Here is a 26,318-nt window from a genome sequence, read left to right as displayed (position 1 = left end):
ATTTTGGAATTTTGGAATTTTGGAATTTTGGAATTTTGGAATTTTGGAATTTTGGAATTTTGGAATTTTGAAATTTTTAAATTTTGGAATTTTGGAATTTTAGAATTTTGGAATTTTGGAATTTGGAATTTTAGAATTTTAGAATTTTAGAATTTTAGAATTTTAGAATTTTAGAATTTTAGAATTTTAGAATTTTAGAATTTTAGAATTTTAGAATTTTAGAATTTTAGAATTTTAGAATTTTAGAATTTTAGAATTTTAGAATTTTAGAATTTTAGAATTTTAGAATTTTAGAATTTTAGAATTTTAGAATTTTAGAATTTTAGAATTTTAGAATTTCAGAATTTTAGAATTTAAGAATTTAAGAATTTAAGAATTTAAGAATTTAAGAATTTAAGAATTTTAGAATATTAGAATTTTAGAATTTTAGAATTTTAGAATTTTAGAATTTTAGAATTTTAGAATTTTAGAATTTAAGAATTTAAGAATTTAAGAATTTAAGAATTTAAGAATTTAAGAATATTAGAATTTTAGAATTTTAGAATTTTAGAATTTTAGAATTTTAGAATTTTAGAATTTTAGAATTTTAGAATTTTAGAATTTTAGAATTTTAGAATTTTAGAATTTTAGAATTTTAGAATTTTAGAATTTTAAAATTTTAGAATTTTAGAATTTTAGAATTTTAGAATTTTAGAATTTTAGAATTTTAGAATTTTAGAATTTTAGAATTTTAGAATTTTAGAATTTTAGAATTTTAGAATTTTAGAATTTTAGAATTTTAGAATTTTAGAATTTTAGAATTTTAGAATTTTAGAATTTTAGAATTTTAGAATTTTAGAATTTTAGAATTTTAGAATTTTAGAATTTTAGAATTTTAGAATTTTAGAATTTTAGAATTTTAGAATTTTAGAATTTTAGAATTTTAGAATTTTAGAATTTTAGAATTTTAGAATTTTAGAATTTTAGAATTTTAGAATTTTAGAATTTTAGAATTTTAGAATTTTAGAATTTTAGAATTTTAGAATTTTGAGAATTTCAGAATTTCAGAATTTTAGAATTTTAAAATTTTAGAATTTTAGAATTTTAAAATTTTAGAATTTTAGAATTTTACAATTTTAAAATTTTAAAATTTTAGAATTTTAGAATTTTAGAATTTTAGAATTTTAGAATTTTAGAATTTTAGAATTTTAGAATTTTAGAATTTTAGAATTTTAGAATTTTAGAATTTTAGAATTTTAGAATTTTAGAATTTTAGAATTTTAGAATTTTAGAATTTTAGAATTTTAGAATTTTAGAATTTTAGAATTTTAGAATTTTAGAATTTTAGAATTTTAGAATTTTAGAATTTTAGAATTTTAGAATTTTAGAATTTTAGAATTTTAGAATTTTAGAATTTTAGAATTTTAGAATTTTAGAATTTTAGAATTTTAGAATTTTAGAATTTTAGAATTTTAGAATTTTAGAATTTTAGAATTTTAGAATTTTAGAATTTTAGAATTTTAGAATTTTAGAATTTTAGAATTTTAGAATTTTAGAATTTTAGAATTTTAGAATTTTAGAATTTTAGAATTTTAGAATTTTAGAATTTTAGAATTTTAGAATTTTAGAATTTTAGAATTTTAGAATTTTAGAATTTTAGAATTTTAGAATTTTAGAATTTTAGAATTTTAGAATTTTAGAATTTTAGAATTTTAGAATTTTAGAATTTTAGAATTTTAGAATTTTAGAATTTTAGAATTTTAGAATTTTAGAATTTTAGAATTTTAGAATTTTAGAATTTTAGAATTTTAGAATTTTAGAATTTTAGAATTTTAGAATTTTAGAATTTTAGAATTTTAGAATTTTAGAATTTTAGAATTTTAGAATTTTAGAATTTTAGAATTTTAGAATTTTAGAATTTTAGAATTTTAGAATTTTAGAATTTTAGAGGTTTAGAATTTTAGAATAAAATTCTTGAATTTCCGAGCTTCTGAATTTTGAAATTCCTAACATTGTGCATTCCTGAATTTGGAATTTTTTTTCTTCTTTTTCTTTCTAATTTTTGAATTTTTGAGCTTCTGAATTTATGAATTTATAAATTTTTAAAATTGTGGGTTCCTGAATTTGGAAGTTTCTGAATTTTATAATGTCCAAATTTTCGAATCTATGAGCTTCTAGATTTATGAATTTCTTAAATTGTGGATTTCTGAATTTCTAAATTTGAGAATTTCTAAATTTCTTGATTTCTGAATTTTAGATTGTCAGATTTAAGAATTTTAGAATATCTGAATTTTAAAAATTTTGAATTTGAACTGGCATAAAATTGCAAAATGTCAATATTGCAATCAATCAATATCTTTTTTTACGATCTGTTATTTCTAAATTTATAAATTATAAAAAGATTTAAAAGTTTGTATTCATCGAAAAACCAAATCAAACCTGATAATCTATATTCGTAATAGTTTACAAACGCTTCTTAAGGTTTTCCAATGATAATTTAGATTTTAAGTATTACTTTTCTTGTCCTCTGATTTTTTGTGAAAATTGTAAATGAAGGCAGAGAAGATTTATAAAAAATAGGTTGGCTACAACAACAATAGGACTTATATTAGGCAATTTTTTCCTATCATTAATTTTAGTATATCCGTAGTAGCAGTTCAATAGGGCGAATCTGCGATTGTAAACAAGCAGTTTGTCCCTTTTGCTCAAGTGACACTTCACGTCAAGTAAGAGGGGATATAAACCTTGTTTACAATCGCAGTATCGCCCTATTGAACTGTTACTACGGATATTTAGAAATTTGACCAGATTGTGTTTAGGGAAACCGTTGCAACATCCAAATATTCATTCAGCAGATAGGTTTAAGCAGAACTTACTAATCGATCAGATCCAAATCACACTTCCCATCAAATTTAGTTTAGTTTGCTCGATCACATATCCGACTCGTGTGCAACACGCGAACCGGAAGTCCTACACAACGAGCACCACAGTAGAGAGCCGTTCACTCCGGACCGTCACCAGACCTCGAACACGGGGAGGATCACGTAAAGGGCACGAGGCCAGAAGGAAAAGCTCGGTATACCGTGAATCCCAAACACATACACCGATTGGCAACCTGTCCAACGAGCGTCCCAAGGGTGCAGGCGCGAAGCGATGCTAAACTCGCCGTGTAGAAATCCTCAAGGATGGTGATCGCGCTGGTGACGCGCCTGAGTACAATCCCAGTCTTGATCCGACATGCCGATGCCTAACTTGATCCGACTTGCGATGCCTAACTCGAGAGCGGAGGCGGCAGGAGAAACGCATCGCATGCCAAAAAACATCCGAAATTCCGGGTCACCACCACACACACGCACACAGCTGCAGCGCGACCCATGCCGTATCAACTTCGTGTTGTTGTGGTTATAAAATCGCCGCCGGTTGCGCCAAATTTGGGACAGGCAGCTGTAGGTGCCCTTGCCGGAAGTCTTCGTAGTAGTTTGGTGGGCAGCTTCTAGGCGGATTACTCAAGTGTGACGTGTAGAAATCGGACGGTAATCCGCTTCAGCTGACTGGCTCGTGCACTTGGACTTGTGACCTGGTGGCCAAATCTCCCCTTCAACAGCACAGATGTCCGCCCGCTGCTCTGCCGGTTTAGTTTTTACTTTTTGTTCTGTAAGAGAGAAAGTGAGGTAGAATTTCAATAATTAATATGAACTAATTTTACCTACCAATTCTTGATCAATTTTTGGCCAAAATATTGGCCCCGCAGAAATCTGCACCTTCTCGACGGTTTTTCTTGTTTGTTTATGTTTTGCTAGCGGTGCGCAAACAGCTGAATCTGACAGCGTAACGCATTGGCTGCGGCAGGCTGCACAGACAAAAGGACCGCAAACATGATGTTTGCGATTTCGGAAACATTTTTTTTCAATATCGAAACCAAAGCTTCCAATATTGGAAACATTTTCGATGAATTCGGAAACGAGCATTGTTTTCGGATTCGTCACAGTATTTTTCCGAATCCGCCGGCCGGATTTTGTTCCGTGTACTGACCACTGACTACTGAATACTGACTACTGACTACTGACTACTGAATACTGAATACTGACTACTGACTACTGACTACTGACTACTGAATACTGAATACTGACCACTGACTACTGAATACTGACTACTGACTACTGACTACTGACTACTGACTACTGACTACTGACTACTGACTACTGACTACTGACTACTGACTACTGACTACTGACTACTGACTACTGACTACTGACTACTGACTACTGACTACTGACTACTGACTCTGACTCTGACTGCCTTTTACTGACTTTTACTGACTTTGAGTGACTTTTACTGGTTTTTACTGACTTTCTGATTTATACTGACTTTCTGATTTATACTGACTTTTACTGACTTTTACTGACTTTTACTTACTTTTACTTACTTTTACTGACTTTTACTGGCTTTTACTGACTTTTACTTACTTTTACTGACTTTTACTGACTTTTACTTACTTTTACTGACTTTTACTGACTTTTACTGACTTTTACTGACTTTTACTGACTTTTACTGACTTTTACTGGCTTTTATTGAGTTTTTCTTACTTTTACTGACTTTTTCTTACTTTTACTGACTTTTACTGACTTTTACTGACTTTTACAAACTTTTACTGACTTTTACTTACTTTTACTGACTTTTACTGACTTTTACTGACTTTTACTAACATTTACTAACTTTTACTGACTTTTACTGACTTTTACTGTTTTTTACTGACTTTTACTGACTTTGAGTGACTTTTACTGACTTTTGTTGACTTTTACTAAATTTGACTGACTTTGACTGACTTTTATTGACTTTGACTTACTTTAGTGACTTTTGAACTGACTTTTATTGACTTTTGGACAAACTTTTGAACTGACTTTTACTGACTTTCTGATTTTTACTGACTTTTACTGACTTTGACTGACTTGGAATGACTTGGAATGACTTTTACTGACTTTTACTGACTTTTATTGACTTTTACTGACTTTGACTAAATTTTACTGACTTTGACTGACTTTTATTGACTTTGACTGACGTTGATTGACTTTTACTGACTTTTGAACTGACTTTTATGTATGTATGTATGTATGTATGATCCCCATACCCGCAGGCAACTTGGTCCTGGAACACATGTGAGCGCTAGGTGAACAATTCGATCATCTTTTACTCCATAATCTGTACACCCACGTGCATAAGTTTTTTTGCACGAATTTTAATGCTACTAACACCGGCGCATAGATCTTTTACTTACTTTTACTTACTTTTACTGACTTTTACTGGCTTTTACTGACTTTTACTTACTTTTACTGACTTTTACTGACTTTTACTTACTTTTACTGACTTTTACTGACTTTTACTGACTTTTACTGACTTTTACTGACTTTTACTGACTTTTACTGGCTTTTATTGAGTTTTTCTTACTTTTACTGACTTTTTCTTACTTTTACTGACTTTTACTGACTTTTACTGACTTTTACAAACTTTTACTGACTTTTACTTACTTTTACTGACTTTTACTGACTTTTACTGACTTTTACTAACATTTACTAACTTTTACTGACTTTTACTGACTTTTACTGTTTTTTACTGACTTTTACTGACTTTTGAACTGACTTTTACTGACTTTTATAGACTTTGACTAACTTTTAGTGACTTTTGGACTGACTTTTATTGACTTTTGAACAAACTTTTGAACTGACTTTTACTGACTTTTTGAATTTTACTGACTTTTACTGACTTTTACTGACTTTTACTGACTATTATTGACTTTTACTGACTGTGACTAAATTTTACTGACTTTGACTGACTTTTATTGACTTTGACTGACGTTGACTTACTTTTACTGACTTTTGAACTGACTTTTACTGACTTGTGGACTGACTTTTACTGACTTTTACTGACATTTGGACTGACTTTTGAACTGACTTTTACTGAATTTTACTGAATTTTACTGACTTTTACTGACTTTTACTGACTTTTACCAAAAGTCGTCTTTCCCAGATTGTTCTTAAATTTTTTTAAAAATCATTTTCACTGTGCTAAAATAATAAACTCAATTGTCTGACCCTTCTGGGCGATGTTTTGCAAAGAAACGGAAGAAGATGAGTAAAGTCTGTTGTGTGCATTTTTGTGTGCGTGCGTAATATCTGTATGGATGAATTGATTTCGGCTCGTTTTTTTAATGGCGGCACGTGGCTGATTGGAAGCAGTTTTGCTTCCAGTACGGGCTATTTGCAAAGATGAGGGTTGCTAACTTCTGGAGCTGGGTGGTGGTGATTTGATAAGCTAAGCTGTTTTATTTATTGACTCACTGTAGAAGTTTGGGTTATCGCGGGGTGATTTATGGAACTGATGTTGGGATCAATTCATTTGGAGAGAAATTAGCTTGAGATTTCCTTTTCTAATTACTTTTTTAGTATTTTGTATACCGAAAAAGTTCGCTCGCAATTACGATATTGTTCCCCAGAAACCTAGCCACACCAGCATTGTTTACCTTCAGCTTCGTCCTTTGTCTGTCGCGCACTATTGTTTACCGGCTGCCAAAGCCTCAAATCCTCTCACTCGGTGAAAAGCCCTGCCCCCCTTCAAGTGTATTGTTCGAATGCATCACTACCAGACACTCAACCGTCCTCCCCTCCCCAACTTTACAATAGTCACTTTGTTTACCACCCCCACGATTTTCCAACTTCCCCCCGGAACCAAACAAAGGACCACCCACCCACTTGGCACCCAATTCAGGCCCCCACGCTCATTGAGGGGCCATTTCTATGCTGCTGGTCCACCCCCGCACACGATTTTCACGACGACACGCATCCATTTTCCATCGAATGCCAGCTGGTTTATGCCTGCCGTCGTTGTTGTCCTCCTCCGTCGGAATGTGTAATTTTGTCATAAATTTTAAGCCGAATTGTAATGACTCTCTTGGCTCGCTGGGAGCTTTGGACAAAAGACACTCACACTTGGGAAGGGATTTGCTTGGGCACAGTGGAGTTTAGTTGTCTCAGTTTGTCTCACTTTAAGTTAATTTAATTTTTTTCTGATTTTTTTCTCAGTTGTCTCACCACTTTTTTTAACTTTGTTCCAATTTTAATTATTTATTTTTTTTGTTTACAACCGTTTGTCTCAAATTACCTTAATTTGTCTCACTTTTACTCTTCTTATCATAACAAAAAAAATACCTCAAATTTCCTAATTATTTTCTCACTTTATCATCTGAAGTAAGCTGTCTCATTTTGTATAATATCTCTCAAGATTTTTTTAGAGCTTGCCTCAATCTGTCTCAAAATTACTTTTTTGGACAATTCTGAACTGTTTTCCTCAATTTGTCTCAATTTTGTTGAAAATTTCGATTGTTTGTGTCATGAATCTCATTTTGCCCATTTTTTTTAGATTTGTCTCACTTTGTCTCAATTTCCGATTATTTGTAACTGTTCGGCTGATTTTGTCTAACTTTATTTCATTTTTTGTTTGTTTTTGTCAGTTCGTCTGAGTTTGTCCCAACTTTCCTCAATTTGTCCCACTTTGTTTAATTTACTTGGGGTTATGCCAATTCATCATAATATGTCTCACTTTTTCCCATTTTGTCTCACCTTGTTTTTGTTTTTTTTCCAATTCGTCTTAGTTTGTCTCACTTCATCTCAATTCGTCTCACCTTATTTCAATTATGATTTGTTTGTGTCAATTCACCTCAATTTGTCTCACTGTTTCACTTATGTGAATTTTCATTTATTTGTGTCAATTCATCTTTTTTTTGACAAACTTTTTTTTAAATATTGCTCAAAAGCAAACTGTGTTTATATACGAAATTTGCCAATTCGTCTTAATTTGTTTCACTTTTTCCCATTTGTTCTCACCTTTTTTCAGTTATCATTTTTTTGTGTGGATTCATCTCAATTTGTTTGTTTTTCTTTATTGATTTTTTTTTATTCAGTTTGTTTTTTTTTGTCTTACCTTCATGTAAAAATATTTCTATTTTTCAATTTCCGATTAAATGTGTTTAAATACTTACTTGAACTTTTCCTATTTTTTTTCATTTTGTTCGAATTTTTGATTGCTTATTTCAACTCACCTCAATTTGTTTTACTTTTTCTCAAATTTGTCTTACTTTGCTTCATTTATTTTGATTTTTTTCCAATTTGCCTTTATTTGTCTCACTTTTTCTGAATTTGTCTTACCTTATTTCAATTATCATTTGTTTGTGTCGATGCACCTCAATTTGTCTAACTTTATTTGAATTTACATTTTTTTGTTTCAACTCGTCTCTTTTTTGTCTAACTTTTTTCAAATAATGCTCAATTTGTTTAAATTCAAATTGAATTGTTTTTAGAAACCTTATTTTGCTATTTTTCTAAATTTATCTAATTTTGTTTAAATTTTCGGTTATTTTGTTTACTTCAATTTGCTCTATTTTTTCTCTATTTGTCTCATTTTTTCGATCCTTGTTTGTTTGTGTCAATCCGTTACATTTTGTCTCACTTTTTGAATACGTCTAACTTTTTTTTTTATTGTTTGTTTGTGTCAATCACCATAATTTGTCTCATTCTTTCTAATTTTGATTCACCATGTTTAATTTTTTGATTGATTATTTTTATTAGACTCATTTTATCTCACTTTTTGAAATATTTTCTAACACTTTTTGTTAATTTCTGTAAAATTGTGTAAATTTACCTAAATTTGTCTCATATTTTTTTTCAAATTTTTCAAGCTATGTTTACATTTTTGTTTGATTGTGTCAATTCTCCTTTCACATTTTTTATATCTGTGTTTCTCTTATTCTCTTTATCTCTCTTTGTTCAATTTCCATTAATTCTGTTTATTTACCTAATGTTGCCTCACTTTTTCAAATTTGTCTCACTTTGTTTAAATTTTCTGTTAGTTTTGTCAATTCACTTCAATTTGTTCTACTTTTCCTAAATTTGTCTCACATTAATTGATTCTCATTGATTTACGTCAATTAACCTTAATTTGTAACTTTTAATACATTTGTCTGAATTTGTATAAATTTTCAGAGAGAGAGAGAGAGAAATATATCTCACTTTGTTTAAATTTCTATTGATTCTGTTTTTAATGTTGTCTCACTTTTTGTAAATTTGACTAACTTTGTTTCAATTTAAGGTTATTTTTGTCAATTCACCTTAATTTGTTCTACTTTTTGTAATTTTTTTCAATTCTTGTTTTTTGATTTCAATTCGTTGCATTTTGTCTTACATTTTTAATACGTCTCACACTTTCTCAATTTGTTGTTTGATTGTGTCAATTCAACATAACTTGTCTCAATCGTTCTCATTTTGTCTCATTTTTTAAAATATGTCTCATTTTTTCCGTAAAATTGTGTTTAATTAGATTATTTTGGATAAAACTTTAACATTTTTAGAATTTTCCTAAATTTGTGTCTCTTTATCTTAACCTTGTCTTACTTTGCTTCAATTCTCTTTTTTTGTGTCAATTTTCTTCAGTTTGTCTCACTTTCTTTTTGTCTCACAATTTTAACGATGAAGAATAATACTTCATCTTTGGAAAACATTTTTCTGGAATCTCATTTAATTTCCAACAATTGTGTCCCACTGTGATAACTTTTTCTGCACACAACTCCCTCTCCCATCAAGTTGTGTTTTTCCAGGGATTTTCCCATTGTTTCGGCACGCATTTAATATCGAAATTTCTAAACACCACCACTGATGGCATTCGCTTACCCAGGATTCCAGAGGCTTGCCAATGAGGCATTCAATTTCATATTTATTGCCGCCGCTGGTTTAGCCTGCTCCAAACACGTGGCCAGCGGCCTGGTGCTTGTCACTTTCACGCCGAATGCCAATAAAAGCCATTTTCCACCCACTTCAAGTGGAGGTTTTTTTTATTTCGCTGTTGCTCCCCCCTGGTTAAAAAGTGGTGTGTAGATTTTTGCGCTTTTCCGCCTTTGTTTCGGAGCGGGCGGAAAACAAACCTCCTGAAAACGTGGGTGGGACGTAAAGTTGAGTTTTTTGTTTACCGAAAGAATGAAATCAGTATCTGCGCGGTAAATATGAGGAGATCGCTTGAAAGGACAGCTTTGGCGGAGGAGTTACAGCCCGCAATGGTATACGCACTGGTTTTTAAAAAGTCTCCGAGGAACATTAATTCTCATGCAAAGAAAGCAAAAGAGTGTACGCGCTGAAAAGACAAACGAAAAGAGGCTTACATTTTTTTCCGCACAAAGGAATGTGACTTTTTGGTAGAGAGATTAGTGTGTGAGGGTTTATTTCAAGGAGTATGAAGAAAATCAGTATTTTTGGGACTATTTTAGGGAACTAAGTTTGGTCAATGCAAATATTTTTTTTAAAGTTTATGTCTTTTTGAGGGCCTTGTGGCGCGGTGGTTAGCGGCTACAGCTGCCGATCCCTAAGTTGCTATGGGGCGTGGGTTCGATTCCCGCCTTATCCTCCTGGCCTTCTATCGGATGGGGAAGTAAAACGTCGGTCCATTTGCGTAAAAGAGGTTTTGGGTGACTCACCACACATAACCTTCGGACGCCTAGAAATGAGCAGAAACTTGCAACAGAGACCACAAAAGACCCGGGGGTCGTAAAAGTGGATTGCTTTGGTTTTTTTTTTTTTGCTTTTTGTCTTTTGACTCTGGGGGAGGCAAAAACATAAAAAATAAAGAAAAAATTGAAAATATGAAATATCGTTTTAACATTTCCATTATTTTTTTTCTTTCTAACAATCATTGATTTTCAAAAAAAATCAAAGTAATGAGGAGAAGCTGCGGAAAAAAAAATTAATTCACAAAAAATCCAAATACTTGGAAATCGGTTTAATCAAATGAAAAATGACAAGCAACGCATGACAAAAATGGCCTTAAATATTTTTGAAAATTCAGGTTTTTTGTGAAAGTTTTAAATTGCTTTGGAATTACTCTATAACTGAGAGGAAAGAACAAACCACCAAAAGGTGGATTAAGTAACGTTTTCGCCATAATTTGCTTAGATTTGGCCTTTAAAATAATTTAACTCGAAAAATGATCGGGTTATGAAGCTTGATCTTTTGTCGAAGCTCATAGCAAGGCTATACCTTTCTTTAGTAAGAAAGGCAAAAAAGAACAATTAGTAATCTTTATGAGTGTTACCCAACTTAATCGGTTATATTTTCGAAAGTATTGATCTATTTTATGAAATTTTTGTGCAATTTTCCAATCGTCTAAAAAATACTGAATTTTAAAATTACCTTTTTTATTTAAAAATGGAATAATTAGTGTATTTTGCTCAAATACAAAACAATTGTTTGATGATTTTCTTTTGGGTAAAACATAGAGTTACTCAATTCTCACAAATTAAGCTTCTTAAGTACAGATCGAAAATGATAAAAAAAAATAATGATTTTTCTGCAATTTTCAAATAAAATCTGAAAATTACTTTATGGATGAAGCCTACATTATGGATGAAGCCTAAACGGTTGATTAGTACAAAATTTCTCGATAGCAAATTCAAATTCAGATTGCAAAATGATTTTTGGAAATTTTCTAAACTTTTTGTTTTAAAACATTTTAAAAATAATAATTAGTTAAACATAAAGATCATGAATCGTTCAAAAATCTTGTCCAGGATTTTTGATCATTTTCTAATTTTTTTTTTGAAAAATGAATTGTAGTGCCTAGGCTATCAATACTGAAGTTATACGCATGTTATTAATATTCATTTCGAAACGTTTGCTTTTGCGTAAATAAAATTTTCTTTGATTTTTTTTCTAATAATACCTTTTTTATGCATTCTCTGGATTCTATGTTCTAGATAAAGAAGACATTTGTATTCAGATTTTTTTTATATTAAAAATTTTATTCACAAAATTATATATCTTTGAATATTTGGATTTTTCTTATGTAGTTTAGGGGACAAAAAAGGCACCTTGTGAACTAGAGTTTAGGATGGTACTTAATCTGGTACCGTAGTTATGGATTTTGAAAGAAAATGATTGTCAAATCATATTTATAAGCAATGTGTGCAAATCTTAAATGTCAAATACAAATGAATTATTATTTTTTTTTACAATGGCAGTTTTTGGTTGATTATTTTTAAAACTGTTTTTTCTTGCAATTTAAAAATACTTCTTTGAAACGCGCCTAGCAAAACCTAGTTATGAAAGACTGAGATGGTGTCATATAGGACGTCCAAATTTCCCGGGAAACGGGAAACATAAAAAACGGAATCGACGTAACACCTTATTATGTGGCCTTCTTAAACCTTAAACCTTCAATTTCGGGAATTCCCGGGACAAAATATTAAAAATCCCAGGATTCAGGGACTCCCAGTTTTAGAAAAATTCCGGGAATTCCCGGGATGGACGCACTAGTGTCATCTAGCAAGCCCACATTTCTCAACTCCCTTTATCAGAAACGATTTATTTTCTTTTGTGAAGTATTCTGCTTTTAAATTAAAAATAATTTTGAATCTTTAAAATCAAGGCAAACTTTTTTTAAATTTTTGAAAACTAAATAAATTGTGTAAATTACTTGATGGTTTTGTTATTCATGGTATAAATATGAGATATTAATTTACTATTTAAAATTAAATAAGAATAAAGAAGGAGAATGGAGGACCTTACTGGACCGCATATTTACTGCTTGTGTTGAAGAGAATTTTTCACATCACACAAAGTCAACAAGACCTCAATATAATCTTGCAAATGTTTTTACGGAAATTGATTCCTTTTCAAATACAGTTCACACTTTATTCCCTCTTGATTTAAAATTTGATCCAAATTTTTCCAAATGACGTATAAAATAACAGCAATTAACCATGCCCTATAAAATGAAACCCAAGAAGTACAACACACCAATTAAAAATAAACAGACGATTTCCCATGCCCAGCGCCCTGCTGCGCATCATTCTCAACAATGAAAATTCTGTACTCAAACCTTTCCTTCCAGAATAGTGGTGGTGCCAATAACGGGCAACATAATCCCAAAGTTTTTTAGTTGAGGTTCTTGTACGCTTTACATTCAGACTCATTTTTCCGGAGGTCGCTGCTCCGGGATCAAACCCATGTATGAAGGGCCAGCATCCCAATAGCCACAAAGAGCAACAGCACGAGAGGCAGCATTGAAAATGGCCCAATTTATGCTGGGGGATATCAAGTTACGCAACATTGGAATTTCCAGCCGATGCTCCTTTTTTCCCATCAACCAACCAAGATCAAACAGTGAACCCCTTTTACGCATTCACGAATGTCGAAGACCCTCTCTATGTGGCCGAAAAAGCGCTTGATATCGTGTGTGTGTGTGTGCGTTGTAAATTGATGGAATTATTGTTGTTTACATCATTATTCGTTATTTAACGGTAGCATTGCTCGGTACTAAATTGATGAACTCGACTCGGATGTCAAGCCGCGGCGACGAACGACCTACATTGTTTTGGCCCCTTTCAGGGCATGGAGGAGGGGTTTCATGTTTTATGAACGAGTGTGTGCTCTATTTGGCCTAAGATACCAGCATGAATTGGTTGAATTAGTTTTTTCTTAGACGGAATTGAGTTATAAAAAACTGCTTCATCAATTGAGAGGGGATTGATGAGAAGTTAGTCTATTCTATTTAAATCCACAAACTGACGTATTTACAATCTGAGTTCTTTCAAGTTTTGAATCAATTTGGATTTTTATTGCATTTCTTTCCCATTTCAATTCAATAGTTCTAGAATTAAATTAAATAATGATCTCGTGACTTTTTTTGAAGTCTGCTTCAATTTAATAGATCTTAAAGAATTGAAATTTGTAAAAAAATAGAATAAAAAATGTTTTTTTTTTTCATTTTGCTATTCTCAACTTTTCGAAAGTAATCAGTTTGTCGATTTATGGAATATAATTGTATTCAAGTAATTTATTAAGTACAATTCAAATTATTCGTCATCCATCATTAAGCGATCCCTTAACCATGAAGCACTGTTTCCAAAAATTTGCATAAAATCTAAATTTAATGGCCGTTCGCACTTCACTTACCACCACCATCACGTGGAAGAACTTAAAACAAGTCATCATCGCTCTGCTAAACCCAACCAGCCGAACAAAATGAAAGTGAACACGTGCAGTTCCTTCCAGGTGGAGTGGGGGGATGAAGGCATTTTCATTATCACCCTGCTCCCTGCAATCTTTGGTTTGGGGACGGCCCCTCGACAACGCGCACTCTTTCATCTTGTGTGTCGTCCCAAATGGCTGTTCACTTGAATGGGTCCTCTTTGCATAAATACGGCATAATTTAGAGGGGGAACTCACCCCCACACACAGTCACACTCATACACACTTGAATTCTAGCAGGTTTGGGGGGAGGATGATGAAAAGTCACTGAGCGCAATCACGCATTCCTCTGGCGACGTAAAAATCCATAAAGAGCCCTTGATGGGGAACCACGTGAAGAGTGTTGCAGAATTTCAGCGAAACTCTCGGTAGGATTTGGGGTCCCCTTCCCCTCAAAAAAGAGTTTTATGTTGCACGCACACATAAACACACAGAACCATGCATGTTGCATAATGTCCTTCATGGTTGAGTCCTCCTTTGGGGATCAACGTGTATGTACCACGCAGGACGCAAAGCATTATCTGGTTGGTTGATTAGGGTGGTTCATAGTGATTTAACAGTTTAAAGATTCTTGATTACATTGAATCTAAACATAAATGTCACCCTAACGAGCGACGAGATTCCTTCACTTGTTTGAACTTTTTTGGGGTGAATTTTAACGTCTAACGTCACACACGCACACAGAGTTGAGCTGGAGTGCAATCACTTTAGTATTGTGTTTTTAAATGTGACATTTTTTGTATTTTTTTTCTTTCCAGGGATTTTTAGACATTATGATGGGAAGAGAATGCATTTGCATATGGTTATGGAAATGTGTTCCACTCCATATCAAAGGGTGTGTGCAAATGGATTGATGAGTGTCATTTGGAGAAGGGTTCAAGATTTTACTTTTTTTTGGATACTCAACTCAATCATATTTTTGATTTACATTTTTTTAATGGTATTGATCTTTGACTCTACTTAAAATTCATAACTTAGTCACAAAAATGTAATTATGTTTAGGAAGTTATTTTTTAGTATTGAGCCGATTTTAAGAAGCTAGTTTTTTTTAAATAAAATATATGCAAAAATTACTTCCGATCAAATATTTATTTATTTTTCTAAGCAAAATTTCAACATGCACTTTGATTTTTCATTAAAAAATCTAATTGTATTTTGAGTGGAAATGGGAAAACATTGTTCCTGTGATTTTATTAAAAATAAAAAAATGCTGAAAAAAATTGTGTTTATTTTTCAATATTTCAATTCAATATTATTATTTTTTTTTGTCTTCAAGATTTGAAGGTTATTTTCATATGCAAAAATCGCATAAAATTTACCAGTGTTGTTTTACTTTAAATTCTAGTTTCTTGCTTGTTATGATATTTTAAATAGCTATACCAACATTGAAATTATTCAGAGAAAGTAAAAATATTTCTGATATCAGCCATACAGTACTAATGAAAAATAGAATAATACCGAATCGATTATATCAACAAATCATCCAAATACCTTAAAAATTAATCATCAAAAATTAAATAATCTTATATTTCATACTAGGTATATTTGGATATTAAAACTAAAACAAGACCTCGATAATTAAAAACAATGAAAAACTTTACTTCGATTGTTTTATGATTTCTTTGTTTTTTTTTATTTCGTATTATTTTGCAAAGTTTTGAGTTTTATTTGGTAGTTGCCTTTTCTACAAACTCGACCAAAACACTTCACAATAAAATGTCAAATCATTATACCCTAAATTTTTTATCAATTAAAGAAATCTACTCTAAAATGCTTTTGGAGATTTAAATTTAGTCGAAACATGGATTTTTAAAGATTGTTCAGTTTAAGATGGTTGATTAAATGATATTAGTTATAAAGATCCCATTATGAAAGGGGGGAAGTTTCGAAATAAATAACGCCAACACGTTGTGTTTGACTGTCCAAAACGTTCTGATTTTATTGTAATCGAAAAGTCCCCCAGAGCCTCACTCACGAGGTACTGAGGTTTTGCTTACAGAGCATTAATCGAGCTACTTGCTTTAATCGCGGCGAGGTAAACGAAGTTTAGCTTTGTTCGCAGTTTGGGTTACTGTTGTCGGCTGTGCTGACGCCACCAACACGTCGATCAATTATGCGGAAAGCAATTTCCGTAACTTATTTTATGGCAATTTCAACATTTTAATGCCTTAAAGACTAATTCAAATAAATAAGACGCTTTGTTGGACTGTGAAGATTAAAAATAAATATAATATCTCCAAAATGTCGGCCATCGATTACTTTATGTATTTTTTTGGAATGACTTAAACTTTTTGAGGCCTTTTCTATTGGAATAGGCCAGGACAATTCGAAAAAAGAATTACGCTTAGAAAGTAATTGAAAAATTGTTCTAATAAATTTACTTTCACAGATGCCAAATCAGATTTCAAATCAAATGTTGTTACCGTTGTGGCATTTTACCCTATTACTCACCAAGAGCAACAAGAGATAGAGAGTGAGAGCAAACGGTCATAGTACTCTTCGGAGTGAACTCACTATGATGACCCGTGCCATAATATTCGTTTCCATAGTTTCGATGTTTTTTAATAGTATTTTCTATATGTTTTGCGTAATATATGATAGGTTAGTCATTGTATGTTATTCGTTCGTCCTTTAATCAATGGCTAATAGAAGGAAGTTGTTTAGGAGCACTAGTTTGAATAAACTCCACAGTAGGATTAGCAACGGTCATTTTGAATACACATAACACAATTTGTTAAACACTCCTCACCAATTATGTGTACTGCCGTGCGACTAACGAATGGGATGAATAAAAAGGGTCATGATGAACCTTGATGATCTTTGGGGGAGGTTAGCTACTGGGTCGGGTCGATTCCATCGGTCTTTTCCACCGTGACCGCGAAGCCAATCACACGCGAGTTGACTAACATTCGTCACTAGTTAGTTCATATAAGATCCGGTTGTGCAACACTATTTAACCGACAAAGGATACGCAGTATCCCCCGTGAGTGGAAAAGACAAGAACCCGAGCAGTGATTAGATTGGAATCAGGTATGCCAAGTCCCGATAACCTCAAAACAGAACCCCAGTAGCGAACCCAACCTAACCCTCCCCCATTGTGCGAAACCCACGTGTAGGACCCAGCAGTTTTAAGCTGAAGAACCGATATCGTCGGGGAACCGAGTTCTCCCCGGCCAGCCCGGGCTGTAGACACGTTCAACGTCTCAGCCAGTAGCCGAGCACGCCCAAAAAGCTCGCCCAGAAGGTCCTGTTGACCACGTGTCCTGACGTGGCCCCCGCAGACCGTCGTCCTCGGTCCGCGAGGTAAAGCACCCCCTTTGGTTCCCACCAAGCCCGTGGTGGTCGAACACCAGCCGACGTTCGGTAGCCTGGCTAGGCTCCGTCGGTCCCTTCGCAACCGTCCAGAAGCACACCTGTGCGCGACTCGGTGAGCCTGACGAGGCTTCGCCGAGATCATCGTCAGCAGCTCACAGCAAACTGGAGAGCAGAAAACCAGCAGTAGCACGCAGTACCGCCGGCCGGCCCCGAACACACACTTACACACACGAACACTTCGTAAGTAATTAAAAGCAAGTGAAAATGCAAAGACCGTGTTTCTTTTGAGTCCCTGATCAGCTTCCCCCTGTTGCATCTCGACCCAGAGCCGAAGAGTCCTCTCCGAAAGCTCGCCGCGTTTGATAAAAGAGGCCAGTGAAGAGCCCACCACCGATCCCCGTGGCTATTAGACCAGGGAGAGGTGGATTTGTCTGGAGGCGTTGACCTCCGAGTTAAAAACTAACAATGTTGATAAAGAACACCATTTTAGAGGTAAATTTACCTAAAGGTTGATATTGAGAAAATTTTGATTTTTTTTATTTTTTTAGTAGTGCCCAATGTTGCCCAAGTCTTTAAAACAGTTTTTTTGTTGAAGATTTTTTTAAGATTGAACCTTTTGTAGCTGCTGGAAAATGAGGTTTTTTAATTATCACTAAAATTGTATTTAATTTTCAAATGCCAATAACTGAGCCACTATTGATGCAATTTTCAATTTGAAAAAAAAATCATATGTGTGGTTTTTATATAACATTTTGACAAACATATTACTAAAATTTTAAACTCTAGACTGACATTTGAAAAGTGCCCCATTTTTCACAATTTAAATGACAATGGTATCTTTACAATGCAAAAAATGTAAAAAACCCGATTTAATATCACCAGAGGTGAAATAGAGCCTTTCTTACAAAATGATGAAACTCCGAGAAATATATTGGTGCAATTAATTTTTCAAAAACATAATGATACCATCCAGTGAGAATTTTACCTAAAGCTTCGAATCTTTTCAGGCTAAACCTCAAATGCCATTTTTTTTAATTTCAGAAGTACATTATTTGTCGCAAGACATTTAAATTTAATTAAGAAAAACATATTGGATTGACATTATTTAAAAAAAAATAAAGGGTACTCAGTCTATAATGTTAGTCTATGATTAACTTAAAAAAATATGTATCGCTATTGCACTTTGTCGATCAATTATAAGAAGCCAGAAAGAACACTTTCACGCGCAGCGTAAAACGCGCAAGCCTAAAAGCGCTGGCGTTGAAGCTTCGACTTGACGACTTGTCGAGCTTTCCAGCGAGAACGAGCCGGGACTTCGAATTTGATGTTCAGTATATGATTGTGTATAAATCCAAAAAATAAATAGGAAAAAATAGGGTAAAAATAAGACGAAAAACACTAAAATCGCTATATCTCTGGTAATACATTTTGGAAAAGCTTCAAATTTTGGGCCCAAACAGTTTATGGCGCATGTTTTCGAATGGCTTTTTGTTTGAAACTGAATTCTTTAAATTTGATAGTGTTATCTGTAAAATAGTCCAAAAAATACCTCTAAAAATGGGTTTGACCACATTTACTGGTCGAAAATTGTGAATCGAAAAATAAAATGTTCGTCTCCGACCCCACGGCTACAGATCTGGCTTTTAAAAATTGTGGGTTTTACGAGCGGTTTTCCAGTGATGGAAGACACAAATTTTTAAGAGCGGATACAGACATCGGCCATGTATTTCAGAAAAAGAGCTCTCAAAAATCAGACTTTGAGTTCCGGGTTTCGGGCCAAAATTCAATCGAAAGAGCGCATCTAAACCTTCAATTTAGTAATAGGATTTTTTCCTGGGACGAATCCTCGCCGTGCACGAATTTTTTAAGATTTCTGAAAAAAGCGTTTTTCCAAAAGCAAACCTTAAACCTTTCTTTTGTAAGAAAGGCAAAAACATGCAAGATAAGAAAACGTGACTGTGAAAATATGAAAAATCTAAACAGGCAAAAGAAAATTATCGAAAGTAGTAGAATAAGCTAATTACAAACATACCTTAACATTTGCAAAATAAAATACTTGAAATTAAACAAACAAACAAGCAAAAGTAAACTTTTTGGTTAAAAAATGTATGAATGATCTCCTAAACACGGAAAAAATATAAATTTTCTTAAAAATTGAGCTCAAAGAGTTATTTTATTAAAAAATCATCGGAAAGCTCTTTTAACCCGTTCAGGCTTGGATTTTTTTTTTCATTGTTTGATGGGAAAATGATTTTTAGGATCATGCGACAATTAGAGGCTAGTTAAGTAAATTTTGAATTTCGGGTCAATATGACCCATCAGGGTTTAATCACCAACACTCAAAACCTTTTTCTTTTCAAATCTTTAACAATTTCGGAACTGATTTCTCATTTCAGAAACACGAAGGCTAGTACAAATTTTATTTTAAGTGTTAATTCTGTTTTTCGAAATTTTAGGAAAAAAATCAAAAAAATGCCGCTTTGCTACAGTCACAAAGTGGAAAAATATCACTGATAAACAAACAATTTTTGTCCTAAAATTTTACATCTTTTTTCGATCTATATTCCTATGCCATAATTCAAAATTTGTAAATGAGACTTAAAAGCCTTTTTTTGGTAAAAAAATTCATCAGAAAATATTTTTTTGGATATTTTATAATTCGTTTTATTCATTTCGTTCGTTGAAAATCTTTTAAAAAACATGTATTTTTGAAAACTTTAATATACAAAAATCTCATAGAAGTGGCCTGTTGATACGTTGCATCGACTTCGGGATACAGCAGTATTTAAATTACGATATACAACATTATTTAAATAACTTACGCTCTTCTTATGTCATTCTCGAGTACAACTGGCTCAACACGTTCACGTTTACACGTTTAAAAAGTTTGGGCTGGAATTGCTTTAAATCATAAAATAGAATATGTATTGAACATTCTTTGGCTAATAGGTGCCGAGACCAGGTTAAGACCGAAAATCATTAGAAAAAGGGATAAAATATGCTAATCAAAAACGTGTGTCGAGACTTTTCCAATAATTGAAATATTTTTCAAAAAAAAACAATGTCTGCAGGTTGAAAATCATCCTCAATGTGCACCAAGCAATCCAATCTTCAATATTCCCCCGGAATGAGCAATAATTTTCAATCATTTTGTTCCTCACTCCACAACCCATCTCATCCCATCCCAGAGCTGAGCTATCATAATCAACATAATGGAGCATCGGATATTATGTATGATTCGCTGGCAGCCCCTCCCCCCACTGCGTCTACTATCGCAATTCATGCTTTCCGATTGAAAATGACTCCTCTCATTGATACGTCATCCACTATACTGCCAGTCAGCGATGGAGTCGTCGTCGTCGTCGTCGGAAAAGAGCTGATTTCATGGTAAATAGCTGCGATTGCAATGCAAGTTGTTGACGTAGTGATAGCTTGGCAAATATGTTTGAAAAATTTTGACTCTTTCAAAAAATAAATCATTTGTTTTATCATTGAACTAATAGTTTTGTTTAAAAAAAACCAATTGTTACAAAAGACAACAACACTAACCACATCCTGTCGTGGCGCCGATCCCAGCCCAGAGAGTCTATGGAGATCGATATCAAAATTGCTGCTTTTCCGAAGCTTTGTACCTATTGTGTTGTGGTTGTTATGCTGCTACTCGATATATGCGATGCTGCACAACATCAGTTTTCATATCATTTGTCGAGGAAAAACCACACACAAAACCGGTGCAGCAGCGGTGAGCATATTTTTCGCTGACTTTGGAAAATGGCGGTAAATTTTCGGTTCGCAGCGTGATTGACAGGCTGGGTGGTTTCGGCAGACTAATGTGGTTCGATGATCTCTTCCTGGGTTGACTCGTGTTGGTCGTGGATTGATTCGTGGGAAATTTATGCTTAAATTTGGAAAAAAAATTGAAGACAATCAAGAGATTTGAATTCTATCCAAAAATTAACGCTCAAACTCTACCATCTCCTCTTCTTTTCAGCCTCCGACTGGATCTTCTACCTCGGCCTCGGCTTCATCGTAACGCTGTGCGTCACGTTCGTGGTGTTCCTGGTGCACATTCGCCACCGTCAGAAGTTACCCTCGTACGGTATGGGTCGAACCGCACCCGACCCGCAGCACACGTACACGCACGAGTTCCAGAAGAAACTGACCCACAACTCGACCGGAGGACACGCCACGCCGGACATTAACATCCGCGTCAACAACTACGAGTACTCGAACGGGAGCACGATGGAGGCACCGAAGATTCCGGGCCAAAACGTCCCACTGCTTTTGCCACGGTCGATTTCGTCGGAACATCACTACGACGAGCCTCAGTTTGCGTCCAGGTTGGTAGTTTGTACCCTTAAATTATTATTTAATTAAATTTAATAAAATCATTGGATTTCAATAGACCTTTGAAAAAATATTCATATGATCTAAAATAAGTGGCAAATCGAGGGTTAACAAACACTCAATCGATCCCAAGTCCACCTTTCACCACCAGAAGTGCCCACCGATACTCTGGTCAGTGTCAATGATTAATTGGATTAATTTCGGCCCCTCTGTCTTCTTCCTTGCGTGTCTCCCACAGCTACTCGACGCCCATCGACAGCAAAAACCACGAAAAGGTCACCACGACGTTGGCCAACGGAGGAGCCAACCCCGTCCCGGTGACAACGACTAATCTGTACCATCAACAGAAGCATTACCAGCAGCTTCAGCAGCAGATACATCTGTACCAGCAGCAGAACCAGCAACCACATCCGTCTCCGGTGGCCAGCCTGAAAGGACATCAGCACCATCTACAGCAGCAGCAGCAAGCGTTACTTCAGAGTCAGCTGTCGTCGCTGCAGAAAGCGAGCAGTCAGCAGTACATGAGCACGGACTCGCTGGTGACGAATAGTAATACCAATACGTGTAAGTTGGAAATTTATTTGGATGATTGATTAATCGTGCTATACAAAAACAAAAACAAAAACAAAAACAAAAACAAAAACAAAAACAAAAACAAAAACAAAAACAAAAACAAAAACAAAAACAAAAACAAAAACAAAAACAAAAACAAAAACAAAAACAAAAACAAAAACAAAAACAAAAACAAAAACAAAAACAAAAACAAAAACAAAAACAAAAACAAAAACAAAAACAAAAACAAAAACAAAAACAAAAACAAAAACAAAAACAAAAACAAAAACAAAAACAAAAACAAAAACAAAAACAAAAACAAAAACAAAAACAAAAACAAAAACAACAACAAAAACAAAAACAAAAACAAAAACAAAAACAAAAACAAAAACAAAAACAAAAACAAAAACAAAAACAAAAACAAAAACAAAAACAAAAACAAAAACAAAAACAAAAACAAACACAAAAACAAAAACAAAAACAAAAACAAAAACAAAAACAAAAACAAAAACAAAAACAAAAACAAAAACAAAAACAAAAACAAAAACAAAAACAAAAACAAAAACAAAAACAAAAACAAAAACAAAAACAAAAACAAAAACAAAAACAAAAACAAAAACAAAACAAAAACAAAAACAAAAACAAAAACAAAAACAAAAACAATAACAAAAACAAAAACAAAAACAAAAACAAAAACAAAAACAAAAACAAAAACAAAAACAAAAACAAAAACAAAAACAAAAACAAAAACAAAAACAAAAACAAAAACAAAAACAAAAACAAAAACAAAAACAAAAACAAAAACAAAAACAAAAACAAAAACAAAAACAAAAACAAAAACAAAAACAAAACAAAAACAAAAACAAAAACAAAAACAAAAACAAAAACAAAAACAAAAACAAAAACAAAAACAAAAACAAAAACAAAAACAAAAACAAAAACAAAAACAAAAACAAAAACAAAAACAAAAACAAAAACAAAAACAAAAACAAAAACAAAAACAAAAACAAAAACAAAAACAAAAACAAAAACAAAAACAAAAACAAAAACAAAAACAAAAACAAAAACAAAAACAAAAACAAAAACAAAAACAAAAACAAAAACAAAAACAAAAACAAAAACAAAAACAAAAACAAAAACAAAAACAAAAACAAAAACAAAAACAAAAACAAAAACAAAAACAAAAACAAAAACAAAAACAAAACAAAAACAAAAACCAAAAAAAAAACAAAAACAAAAACAAAAACAAAAACAAAAACAAAAACAAAAACAAAAACAAAAACAAAAACAAAAACAAAAACAAAAACAAAAACAAAAACAAAAACAAAAACAAAAACAAAAACAAAAACAAAAACAAAAACAAAAACAAAAACAAAAACAAAAACAAAAACAAAAACAAAAACAAAAACAAAAACAAAAACAAAAACAAAAACAAAAACAAAAACAAAAACAAAAACAAAAACAAAAACAAAAACAAAAACAAAAACAAAAACAAAAACAAAAACAAAAACAAAAACAAAAACAAAAACAAAAACAAAAACAAAAACAAAAACAAAAACAAAAACAAAAACAAAAACAAAAACAAAAACAAAAACAAAAACAAAAACAAAAACAAAAACAAAAACAAAAACAAAAACAAAAACAAAAACAAAAACAAAAACAAAAACAAAAACAAAAACAAAAACAAAAACAAAAACAAAAACAAAAACAAAAACAAAAACAAAAACAAAAACAAAAACAAAAACAAAAACAAAAACAAAAACAAAAACAAAACAAAAACAAAAACAAAAACAAAAACAAAAACAAAAACAAAAACAAAAACAAAAACAAAAACAAAAACAAAAACAAAAACAAAAACAAAAACAAAAACAAAAACAAAAACAAAAACAAAAACAAAAACAAAAACAAAAACAAAAACAAAAACAAAAACAAAAACAAAAACAAAAACAAAAACAAAAACAAAAACAAAAACAAAAACAAAAACAAAAACAAAAACAAAAACAAAAACAAAAACAAAAACAAAAACAAAAACAAAAACAAAAACAAAAACAAAAACAAAAACAAAAACAAAAACTAAACTCTGCGCGATAACTGGACCACTACTTTAAACAATCAGTCAGGTTTCAACACCAACTCTCTTTCTCCTCCCCTTCAGCCAACTCCACGTACGCCGTCGCCACCACCGACTCGCTGGAAACGTCGAGCTCCACCGGAACCATGCACAAGTCCAACTCGATGCGCCAGGTCGTCACCAGCGACGGCGGCTGGCTCGAGCTGGACCACCTCCAGACGTCACTCTCGATCCCGGAGGGTGCCCTGCCGGAGTCGCTCAAAATCAACGTCTTTCTGGCGGTGATGTACGACTCAAAGGACACCATTCTGGTGGAGAACCAAATCACCCACATTAGTCCGACGGTGGTTTGTGGGCCCGCGAAGAGCAGCTTTTCGAAACCGTTGATTTTGAAGGTGCCGCACTGCGCGGAGGACGTTGACAATTGGAAGATTTCGTTGTTCTACAAGGAGGAGGTGACGAACTGCTGGAAGAAGATTGCGTCGTCGGAGAATGACGTGCCGAGTCCGCAGGCTTACATTCAGTTGGATCTGAAGAATGCCTACATTATGACACGGAAGTTGGGGAAGTACATTTTGGGCGGGGAGAATCTGTCGCCGGAAGTGAGTGTCATGAAGCGGTTGAAGATCTACATGTTCGGACCGAGTCGGAAGCCGGAAACGGACTTCAACATCCGGGTGTACATCCTGGAGGACTACCCGAGTGCCCTCGAGCACTGCTCGATAATCGAAAGCCGGATGGGCTACTTCATGATCGGCCAAAGCTCCCCGTTTCACTTCTTGAACAACAAGGAGAACATGATCCTCCGGATCAACTGCTCCGGCGGGTGGACCTCGAAGCAGGACACCGCCCTCCAACGCATTCCGTTCAACCACGTGTGGAAAAACATGTCCATCCTGCACTGCGAGTTCCAACTCCAGAAGCTAGTCAACGAACTGCCCTGCCTGCGGGTGGAACTCGCGGCCGAGCAGGAAAACGGCACCAAGGTCCTCATCACGTCGGTGGCCTTCTCGTGATAGCTCATCCGCAGTGCGCTCGGGCAGTTGATGACGATCTGAGGAAAAAAAGTGGTATTCATCGTAGCCGGTTCGGAACTAGTGATATTAAAGGCAGACATAATTACTCAAACAAAAAAGCGAGAGCAGTTGATTGTGTGTAAGCAAAGCAAGTACCGCGTAGAGAAATATTTATTGAATTAGCTGGTTAGAGATGGGTTACGAAAAAAAAACGAAACGTGAAAAAAGTGTATTAATAATTGAGGTAAGAAAAAAAGCGAACGAACGAAAGCAAATTGTTTAACGATAGTGTTGTAATAATCCAAAATTGTTAATTGAAAAAGAAGTGTGCGAAGCGAAATAGCACCCAGTTGTAGTTTGTAGTGAAATAAAACGAAAGCCAAATATTAAAAAGGGAAAAAATGTAAAACGTTAAAAAACAGTCGAGAGAATAAAAATGTAGATTTGAAAACAACAAAAAAGTTTGTATTGTAGCCATCGACTGAAGACTGATCGTGAGGAACAATAAAGAATTCATTGAAAAAGAAATTCATTATTTTTATTTTATGACAAATATGACGACATCCTTAGAACTTTACAGTTCATAAACTTGGTATCCTTCAAGTATTTTATTGCGCAATTTTGCACTATATTCTTCTAATTGTTATCTTTTTTCGGCAAAACTGCAGCGAATGACTCTTTAAAATAAAATTTTATTTTTCTCATTAATTTCAAGATATGTAATTTTTCACGATTATGCAAATTGCAAATTTTCAGAATTTTTGTGAGACCCAATTTCACCCCTCAGACCCAATATCATCCCTAATGACGTTATGTGAATATTCGTTAACTAGTATCTTGAGAATCGATTTTCTGATCGTCTTCGACAAAGTTGTAGGTTATGGGTTATTTGAGCTTTTCAGAAAAAATGGATACACGAAAAAAATATTTCCAATTTTTTTATCACTAAAAGTTGAATTTCCGAAACACGTATAA

The 26,318-nt window shown here is 33.2% G+C and overlaps 1 protein-coding gene across 1 annotated transcript in view; it reads left to right on the top strand.

Moving 5' to 3' along the window:
- The window catches only part of LOC120428792 (uncharacterized), a 244,909-nt gene extending 219,034 nt beyond the window's left edge, over positions 1-25,875 (top strand). Inside the window, exons 9-11 of the mRNA XM_052707394.1 lie at positions 21,349-21,697; positions 21,943-22,268; positions 24,412-25,875. Of these exons, the coding sequence (XP_052563354.1) occupies positions 21,349-21,697; positions 21,943-22,268; positions 24,412-25,343 (1,607 nt within the window). The 3' untranslated portion in view covers positions 25,344-25,875. The remainder of the gene's footprint in view (positions 1-21,348; positions 21,698-21,942; positions 22,269-24,411) is intronic.
- Positions 25,876-26,318: the final 443 nt, after the last annotated feature.

This window comes from Culex pipiens, chromosome 2, assembly GCF_016801865.2.
Source record: "Culex pipiens pallens isolate TS chromosome 2, TS_CPP_V2, whole genome shotgun sequence".
NCBI lineage: Eukaryota > Metazoa > Arthropoda > Insecta > Diptera > Culicidae > Culex > Culex pipiens.
This window is presented reverse-complemented; position numbering and strand designations above follow the sequence as displayed.